Source organism: Bactrocera oleae, chromosome 6 (genome assembly GCF_042242935.1).
Source record: "Bactrocera oleae isolate idBacOlea1 chromosome 6, idBacOlea1, whole genome shotgun sequence".
Classification (NCBI taxonomy): Eukaryota; Metazoa; Arthropoda; class Insecta; order Diptera; family Tephritidae; genus Bactrocera; species Bactrocera oleae.
This window is the reverse complement of record NC_091540.1, coordinates 50,423,743-50,434,708: the sequence shown is the minus strand read 5'-3', so window position 1 is coordinate 50,434,708 and position 10,966 is coordinate 50,423,743. Positions and strand designations below refer to the sequence as shown.

General features: G+C 33.4%; 1 protein-coding gene across 1 annotated transcript; it reads left to right on the top strand.

Moving 5' to 3' along the window:
• Positions 1-1,985: 1,985 nt before the first annotated feature.
• LOC106624400 (brachyurin) lies at positions 1,986-4,286 on the top strand. Its single transcript, XM_014244131.3, has one exon. The coding sequence runs from the start codon at positions 2,434-2,436 to the stop codon at positions 3,316-3,318; it is 885 nt and encodes a 294-aa protein (XP_014099606.2). The 5' UTR covers positions 1,986-2,433; the 3' UTR covers positions 3,319-4,286.
• Positions 4,287-10,966: the final 6,680 nt, after the last annotated feature.

The following is a 10,966-nucleotide window of genomic DNA, read 5'->3' as shown; positions in this document are numbered from 1 at the left end:
GTAAATACTTCGGCGCCAAATAAATCGTAATATTTAATTGGTTTGTTTACCGGTGTGATCAGGAGCACAAATAAGGTATTAATACTAGGGCGGTAATTTTTTGTATGTAATTAAAAAGGCGATTAGATATGTGTAACGTATATACATACATACACATATGATATCTTAAAAAAATCTTAAAAAAACTTCCCAATCTAAAATCGGGGTTTTTGGTAAAAATAGTAACAAGACAACATATATATATTAACATAAGTACCATCAGAAACATTTTTTATACGTGCAACCATTTAAAAAACTCGCGCATCTTCTGGTTGTCCTTCAAAACCGGCCAAGCGTCAGAAAGCATTATAACATACAACCGTTGCGTTCTCAAAAACTCCTAGATAAACTTGGTATAATTCTATACGAGTGTACTGCAGATACGGTGAAAAGGGCTTGACACAATAAATGGCAGGATAAATGTGGGAAATTTTTATATATGTATCTGAGATATATGTATATGTATCGATCCGAGACAGCGATCGCTCAGAACTCTCCTTCTCTCTTTCTCTCTCTCTCTCTCTCTCTCTGTTGCTTTTCCAGCATATAAAACTCAGAACTAGAGATGTCCTTGAATTGAGAAATCTCTTCGGATATTGTAAAGATGAATCAATATGAGGACTGCTTAGTAATAGTCGGAGGTCATAATAGCTGTCTTCGATCGCCTCATTTAGGAGGGTTGCAAATCCAACGATCAACTTATATAAATAAATGGGAATAGCAAGCGATTCTGCCACTCTATAGACGATTTCGACACATTAATTATGATTTCTTAGTCCTGATCTCATCAACCAATCTACTATATTATTTTCGAATATAACCGAAAAAATACATAGGTAATTTAAGGTCATAATTTCATATTCGGTTGTCATTTCTCTAGAATAGGTACTTGATTTCAGCAGATTATCCTTAATTAAAGGTACTCTGAAATATTTTTTCCGCGTTCCGATAATTAAATAATAATGTAGATCTAGCCACATATGAGAAAACGCTTAAACTACCAACATTTAATGAAGTGTGATTTAAGGGTATTCCCTAGGTTACCCTGGTTGATGTTTTCTGAAGCAAGATACATATGCGAAAAGTCACGCTTGGCAATGATATTAAACCAGAGCAAGCAATTGTGAAGGAACTTAGCACTTTATAATATGTGGTTTCTAAGTATGGAAGATAACAAAATCTAATAAGGTTGCTCTTTGGCTGTTCGAAAGAAAGATTCCGCTAAAGATAAAAGCACTAATTTGGGACTATGAACTGTGCGAACTTTATGTACGCTGACTGAAATGACATTATAATGGATGCTGGAATGTTGTGTCAACTGCTAGTGGGAGTAAAAGGACTCCAATACGCTGAAAAGATTATGAAAGGAAATACTACAACAATGTGTACTTTGGGTTCCAAATTGATTAGCGATCTGTAGTGGGCTTGGCAAAACTTCCTTAAATTATTACAGTGACATTCAAAAAATAAAATGCAAAAGCTTATGAGTCGCATTAATGTAACTTTATTTTGTACATTTTGAAGTTTAAAATGCTTATGACTTATATTGCTATACAAGCATGACTAAATTATTTTTTGTATGAATTAGAATTAGTCAGGCATTCACTTTTGATTCCACTTAATTTATAATAATTCGAGGAATGTTTCAAATAAATATTTTAATTCAATTATATTTATATAAGTGCTTATAAGACTCGTATTGGAGCCAGCGCAGTGCTTCAAACGATATTGCCGAAAAAACTCTGATGAAATAATAAAAAAATGGGAAAATACCGCAGAGAAGTGAGACAAAAAAAAAACACGATACGATCGTCACAACAACGTTGCCGTCGAACTTGTTCGCTATCTGCGGCGTAACAACTCGTTGTATGTTAAGGCTCGCGCTGAGTTTGGGGATATGTCTGTCTGACGCCGAGTTGTGAACGCTGTGAGCGCCAATACTTCGGACGAGTTTGTATCTCAGAAGTTAATTCGCAAAAGCGAAAATAACAAAGTCAAAAACAAAAGCAAAAACACAAACAATAATAATACAAAAAAAGGTGGGCAAACGAAAAATGGCGCAACAAAAAACGACCGGCAAATTTAGCAGATCTCAGTGAGTTTCGAAATAAAATTTCACGTCTCAGTTAGAATGAGCTTAGATTTAAGTGAGAGTTTGAGGCGAGAAGACCTTGCAAAATATTCACAAAAATTGGACAATCATTAACAACAACAACACAAGTGAAAGCCGAAGACGAAAATTTCAAAACTGTTTTAAAATAAAATAATAATTAATCGAAAAGTTTTTGTTCAAAAAAAGGAAGACAGCAAGTGCTGAATAAGTTAGTACGCATTTGTGCAAAAAGACTTATTGCAAAAATTGCAAAAGTGGAAATAAATTAAAAAAGTAAAAAAATGGGTTTGCAGAGAATATTATTGGCATTGCTGCTTAGCTGTGCCGCAATGGACATATTTATTTGTCCACAACCTGTGCAGGGCTTTGCCATCGGTCAATCGAAATACGGACGCATTGAGAAGTTTCCTTATCAAGTGATGTTGATCGGCAAACAGTTGTGGCGCAAACGCATACTTTGCGGTGGCACGCTGCTCGATCAACGCTGGATACTCACCGCTGGACACTGCACCATGGGCGTCACACATTTTGACATCTACTTAGGCGCGCTCACCATCGAGGATGGCGCTGAAACGGGACGCCTAGTGTTGCGCTCGAACAAATTCATCGTGCACGAAGGCTTCGATCCCGATACGGCGGCCAATGATATTGCGCTCGTCAAGCTACCATTAGATGTGACCTACACAACGCGTATACAACCCGCTATGCTGCCTTACCTCAGGCGTAACGATGCGCTGACCGGCGCCAAAGTCGTCGCCACCGGCTGGGGTGCCAACAATGAGATGTCCAACTATAACCCCATGCAATACACCGAACTGCGTGTGATCTCTAATCAGGAGTGCGCCAATGAATTCGATGTGGTGACAAACGGTGTGCTCTGTGCGAAAGGCCTGCGCGACGAAACAGTCTGCTCCGGCGATTCTGGCGGCCCGCTAGTACTGAAGAATACACAAATTGTAATCGGTATTACGAGCTTCGGACCCGCCGATGGCTGTGAAACAAATATACCTGGTGGTTTTACGCGTGTCACTTACTATTTGGATTGGATCGAAGCGAAAACGGGTCGACTGGGACAAAACTTGCCACTTGTTGCACAACAACAGGTGTCACAGCGCGCGCAAACGCTCATGCGCAATGTTGTGCGACTCAACGATAATGTGGTGTAACTTAGGGCGCCAGTAGGCGTGTGAGTGAGGAAGTGCAAAATTTTAAGGAGAATTTGTGAAAATTTGTGTCTTTTGACTGACTGAAAACAAAGCTTTAACTAGTGATTTTTAACTAGTATTTATTATTAACTATAAAGAAGTGTGTAAATACTCATGTTAGAAAGGTAGACATTTTTTTAGTAGCGCGCTTGGCATGAGCTGTATTGCGCTCGAGCGTCCGCATGTGATTTATTCGTGAAAGCGCTGTGACGCAAAGCGCATACAGGTGCAGTGCCGTTAGCAGCGCGCAAAGTCGACATAAGCGCGCGTGTGTGTGTGTAGCTAACGGGACTCGTTCGACGCGTTCTTTCAAGTGTCCAGTTGCTGGCGCGCGTCATTAAAAATGCTCGTGATTAAACGATTTTAAGTGAAATGTTTTATGAACTAAAATAAACATACACACATATTTATATTTAAGTAATATTGTATTACGAATTGGAAGATTGTGATATTTGTGACTAGTGGTCAGTAGCAAAAATTTTGGGCAGGTGTGCATGTGTGTGTGTGTGTGTATGGGACTTGTTTTCAACTTTATTAAATTTAGTAAATGCAACGCTTAACTTAAAATCAAAATTATTATAAATACACACACACACACACATACACATATAGACTTATATAGTATTAAGCATGATATTTAATGTATTATTTATTTTAATTAATTGCCCGAAAAGAATTACGTGTTTGCGCGTAATGTTATATCTTGGTTTTTTGCTTTTATATAAACTCACACACACGTACAAACATATCTGCCGTTTTGTATTTTTTTATCAACGCAAACTAAATTAAATTTTATGAGTTAAAAGGCAAAAACAAGTTATATGGTTATCAGCAAACAATTAATATTCATTTTTACATATTTTAACGTATATAATATATAAGTATGTATAAGAACAAAACCACAAAAACAAAATCAAAACAAAGTAAAAAAAAAACAATGAAAATAAATAATTCAAACAATATTTAAAACAAAATTATTTCGGGTTTTTCTATCCGCATCTAGTTACACGTGCAATTGGAAATTTATTGGGCAGTTCTACTGGGTATTTTACATACAGCACATGCATACATACATACATATATACAATGTCGCAGTTCTGGTTTCAGGTGATAACTGATTGATGCGTAAGTGGTTGCTTTCAACGATTTAGAGACGAACTTTAAGGTCAAATGAACACTGAGTGAGCAGAGGTAACGGAAGAAATAGTGCGATCAGTGATATTTGGATACATTTTCGGAGAAAAAAATAAAATTGCGATAAATAAAAATCAAGCGTGTGTTACTTGAGAGGTTGTTGAACGGAATTTTAAATATTTTTTGTGTTTTATATACTTACTTAAAACTGCAATTTAATAAACAGAAAACGAAGACTGTACGAAAAATATTTGTTTAAAAAAAAATTTATAAATTAATTAAAATTAAATTAAAATGCATTAAGTTTAATTAAAAATATATATACTTTTAATGGTAATAACAAAAAAATACGAAGGAAAAAATAAATAATTATTTTTCAAATAATTTTATTAACTAAATAAATAGACAGTATAAAAAAATAACATAACAATAACATAAATTTGAAAAACAAATAACGTGAAATTTGTAGTCGAAATATAAAGTTCAAAAGAATATTAATAATATATAGAGAAAAATATAAAAATATATGCATTTAACAAAAATTTTGTTTTACATTTTTATTAATAAAGCTTTCACGACGAATTAATATTAATTATACTTCAATAATAAACTTTCCATTGTTGTTGGTATCATTTAATTCATGAAAATATAATTTTCTGAAAATATGAAAAAAAATTGAGTAAAAATCAACAAAACTAGTAATTTTGAAACTTTATCAACAAATTTAAAACACGTAAAAACTAAAAAAATTATATTGTATTTAAATATTATAAAAAAAAACCGAAAAAATTCCTGAGAAGCCCAAATAAACTAAAACTCACGAAACCATTTAAAAGTTTTCGCCAATTAAATAAAATCACACAAAATTTATGCTCATAAATCGTGCAACACCCTAAAATTAGGTCAAGGTCATTGCTCAGTCATAGGGGTATCGAAATTTCAAGTTCCCACTCTCTGCATAAATCAGGCAAGGTCGTTTGACAATTTGCAAGATAACAATAAGAATTTTACTCAAGCTTTTTGAGTGTGAGAGAGCCAAAATTGAGCTTTTGAGTACATATCTAAAATTGGTAACGCGTTTGTAGGTCAGGGTTTTCACGGATTATTTGGATATTTAATTGATAACGATTACTGAGAGTACAGAGTGATTCAAAATATATATTTTTTTTTGAGACTAATAAAGGCTACATTTAAAGAATATCAATTGAAAATAAAATTCCACAAAGTTGAAATGAGCTTTTATAATGTTTGTCTTTAGAAGAAGTACAATACTAATGCTATAAAGTGCATTAAAAATTGAAATTTTTCTTCTAAAAACATTTTTTAGTAAGCTAGCCACCTTTGTCGTTTAAATAGGATTGCCCGTTGGAGCTTGAAACACATATTTTCCATCAATACACTCTTTTTTAAGTTTTCTAAAAAATAATCATTTGAATCACCCTATTTAGGAAATATACAACGTAACTTTATTGAATAAATATATAAATTATAATTTATATAAATTTATAATTAATAATAAATTACTAAAACTCATAAATAACAACAAATTACAAACAGAAGGTTTTAATTAAATTTCTCATCCCATAGATTATAATTTTTACCGCATACTCATCTACGCTCACGCAATGTAATCCTTCTTGTCTCCAACTTGCCAAAATAACTTCGTTTACGCAATTCAATGTTATTACGTTATTTATTCAAATTCAATCAAATTTATGATTGGCGTAATACAAAAACACGGTTGGCGCTTTAGAAAATGTATTTAAATTTTTTTGTTTTGGAATGTTGTTCCGTGAGTGTGTCCACATTACATATTTACGCAGGTGTGATAAGTAAATGATGACGAGACTTGATGACTTGCCGCTTTTCCCGAGATTTGAAGAATCAAAGCTAAATAAAATAGTTATTGAATTAGTTAAATTAAATGCCGTCAGTTGAAAACTGAATTCAACCCAATTGAGAACTCTCTTCATTGAAATCAGTTTAAAAACAAAAAAAAATGTTAACTTCGGTTACACCGAAGCTATAATTCCCTTCACAAATACAAAGGTTTCTTACAAGAACTTTATTCCGATCGTTCAGTTTGTATGGAAGCTATATGATATACTCATCCGATCTATACAATTTCTTAGAAGATTGGATTATTGCTTTAAATAAGAATCCATGCCAAATTTCGTGAAGATACCTCGTCAAAGTAAAGAGTTTTCTATACAACCACTTGATTCCGATCGTTCAGTTTGTATGGAAGCTATATGATATATTGATCGGATCTGAACAATTTCTTCAAAGATTACATTGTTGCTTTAGTCATCCGATCTATACGATTTCTTCGGAGATTGCATTATTGCCTTGATTAATAATCCATGCCTAATTTCTTGAAGATATCTCATCAAATAAAAGAGTTTTCTATACAAGAACTTGATTTTGATCGGCCAGTTTGTATGGCAGCTTTATGCAGCTCTTCATTATTTCAACGTTCAATTGTATTTTAGATAATATGTACATAAGATAAATCTGCCTTAAATGTGCGATTTTAATCTCTATTTAACCTGTAATTTAGCCTTAAACTAAGAGCGATGACAGTTCGCAAACCGATCACGTCTGTTGGTACGTATCGTTGTTAACTTACAAGTGTATAAGAAGAAAAAATGGTGATATAGCAAGTAGAACGACAATGGTAAATACCTTAAGATAGGTGATAAGTTAGGGAGTTGGCACTGTAACTTAGTTACAACAATTAGTGGTTGAATCAAAATTTTCAGTACTGAGCTGTTTGACAATTGAACCGTCGCATTATAGCACGACGCATATTTAGTCCTCAAATATTTGTATATTACTTAGAGACGGTAGAATTTTAAGAATATCTATGGTACAATGGTGTTCCAAAAGTTCATAAATATTCTGTACTAACATTCCTTTTAACACTTCAATAGCTTTTTGTCTATTGATTTTATGTATTGATATTTTAAAGAAGAAATATTTTATTTCTCATGAAATCTATATTGCTTGTCTATACTGGAACGTCATTGAGGTGTTGTTATGACGGCCAGCTGTGGCACGAAGGCTAAAGTGCGAGATTTCGTTTTAAAACGCCGATATTTCATTAATTTGACCAATAGATGAATAGTGCACTTTCTGTTTCTTGCTCACGGCACCTACTGTAGGGTGAAATCGCCACGAGCCCTCCAATGTTTGTTTGCTTTAATGTTTTGGGGTTTTAATGTATTTTCAATTAGTTCAGTTAATAATGTGTTGATATCTTTAACCGATTTTATTTTAATTTTCTTTATGTTGAGCGCCGATGATGCCATCTACGAGTATAAAGAGCTACTCAGCCGTACATATTTTTTAGTTTTATTTGAACTTATGCAAATTGTTTTTTGTTGTGTTTTGATTTCTTGTTCATGTATATGCTGATTTCGTGTTTAATCGCCGGTTTACATTCTAGTTTCAATCGATATGTTGAACCAAATTTTTTTGTTTCTAATTCAGACGAGCGTATTAATCCCAAGCCATGTGGAAAATGTTCAATGTGTAGCGAATGATTTAATTTTATAGCGTACGCTTTATCCGACTATTTTAGTTCTAATCGGCTTTTGCGCTTCTGCGTTTTAGGGCAAAAGTTTAACACCTAAAGTGATTTAAAGTAAATCTATATACATACGTACATGTATGTAAATATTTATCAATAATGTTCGTTGCATTGGAAGTTGGAAATAAATTTAATTTAAATTATTTTTGAAATTTGATTGTCAAATATAATACAATAATTTCCCTATTTAGATTATATAGATTTTCGAATGGTTTGTAAAATTTTTTTGAGTGCGTGTTCTCAAACTAGACTAACTATAAGCCAAACTATTGCTATTTTAGAAACAGTTATATAAGAATATAAAAATTTGTGCGTCAAATTTGCCGCGTGTTCTGTGGTGAAGTGGTACAACAGGAAAACTTGCGTTATTTATGAGCCTTAATAGTTTCTCCACAGCACTATTTAATGCTATCATACATTTAACTGACTTATAGCTCATACATAATGACTAACTTTTCTTGTTTTTTCATTGAAGATTTGCGTCGTCACATTTTTAATGATTCACTTTAAATATATGTAGTCAGAGTAGATATTTGATTTTAAACTGGAATCTGTGGATATGTACACAAACAAAATCCATATATTCTGAGTTTATTGAATACATAGATCATACTGGACTTGGACCTTTATAATGTATTTCTTATACGTTATACCTATTTATTTACATATATGAATTTCATTAATTGCTTATAGAAGAAGCGAGCACATCATCATTGTGTTTTTTTTACTCTGTCTAGATCTCCCCTCAAACTATAAAGTTTGGACGTCATAAATGAGGACGTCATGTATTATAAATATTTTACCTGACTGATTCTTTAAGCATATGAGTAATTGATACTGAGTTAGTTTCCAAAGTTCGCAAGAGTATTTTAAATATTTTTTCTTCCAGCATAGATTTCTCGATACTAACAATTCTGCTCTGGTAGATAAGTTATGATTTGCTGCATGAGCAAAAACGCTTTGGATTAACAATAAAGTAACTTTTTATCGAATGAAAATAAAGCTTCTTCGACGTAATCTCATCTAAATTTGACCCGGACTGACGAATATATCATCTTAAAAATAGGCTCCTGAGCTAAAAACGCGGATGCATTAATCCAATTTTCTATGCACTTGTTATAAACCTCAGCCTTGAGTGCCTTCAGCGAATTATAGCTTCTGTGGGTTCAGCTCATTTTTGAAATGTCATTTGCAAGATTGTTGAACTCATTCGACGTCATATTATAAACCTACATTTCGTCACCACGACGTCGTTTTTGCGAAAGATTCAGATCTTTTGATACAAGTCTAGCATTGACACTATGAAACTTGAAAACATTAACCAAAATGTGTTGAATCGATCTATAAGAGTTGTTGAGATCCTCTGCTATTTCTCTGATCCTAACACGACGATTTTCAAGCACTGCTCCTTCAAGATTGTTATCGGGATTGACGGAAGTGCATGGACAACTCGCATGAGGCAATTTTTCCATAACTTCACGATCTTCGCTGAATGCTTCGTATCTTTCAAATACTTGTGTTCGTGATATAGTAGACTCTCAAAATACTTCTGCAAAATTCCGTAGCCGCGATTCCATTAGAAATACAAAATTTCAAGAAAACTCGTTGTTCACTTTTTCCCATGGTAAAAATTGCCAGACACATAAAAAAAATGGTTGTACCAATCTAGGAAAAAAAAAAACTTGTTATCGATTGGGTTTGCGCCCGGAGTTTAAATGAACCAGTCCGCGTCAAATTTGATATTAGTTGTAACGGTTCTCCAACATCACGATACCCGTTCATAAAATAGGTGTTTTTTCATCTTAACGTCCTCAACTAAGTGAAATCTTTACAATGCAAACCAATTTTTAAGTCTGGGAACTCTCAAATATTCGCAGGAGGCGAGTTTATAACGTAACGTTAGCTTGGTGAACGAGCAACAAGCAACAAGCGAAATTCGCATATTGAAAAAATAGCATTTTCATTTAAGACTAATATGTAAACTAATAATTTGAGAACGATTGGAAGAAATATCTAGAAACATTTACATTATATTAGTTAAGATTAGCAAGACTAGTATAGATGTTTTTTGTTAGTGGCACGTTCTTTCGGTCATAACCTTCTCAGTTCATATAGTTTTTCTGCGGAAATTATTATATCTCTCTTCTTTCTAGTCAGAAAGCCTAAAAATAAAAAAAGGTTGCTTTATTGAGCTAACATTGCATAGGACTCAGCTGTCCACGACTAGACTGCAAGAGTGCTAGTGAACTTTTACCAGCCGCCAATCGGGTAATACTGAAATGAGGTTGGTCTTTTTTGGAAGCTCATCAACCTTGCAACCTAAAATCGTTACCTCACTGCGCCTGTCCTCTAGCATGATATGCTTTACCCACACAGTTTTCTCAGCTATGAGGGCAGAGAAGAAACCGCCAGGAGCTAACTTAGCGGTGTAGTAATTAGGGATGTGATAGAAGACATAAAGGAATTCAGATGCAATCAAGCAGCTCTAACCTTGTACATCCCGCATTGTCAACGGCTTTTATATTCATGCCTGTTTTTACCATATTATGAAATAATACTTACCTGCAAAATATGGTTTAACTTTATAAAATCAATATATGAATTATATAAATAACGCCGGGCGATTTTCTAAGAAGAAATCTTAGCTTAAAGTTTTTGAATTGGTTATTTAAATCTGCACTTACTTAAATTCCTCTTGTCAAATAGTGTATTAATTTGAATAATCGGTAGATAAATTAATTTAAAAGGTGTGCGCAATAGCAACTAAGTCAAGGCCTTAGCTATACAAGTTTTAAACAATCGCATTAATTTTTTTTTCTTTTCTTAACAATAGTTTTTCACTTTCCATGACTTTAGCTTCAAATGAAAATATCATATTAACAC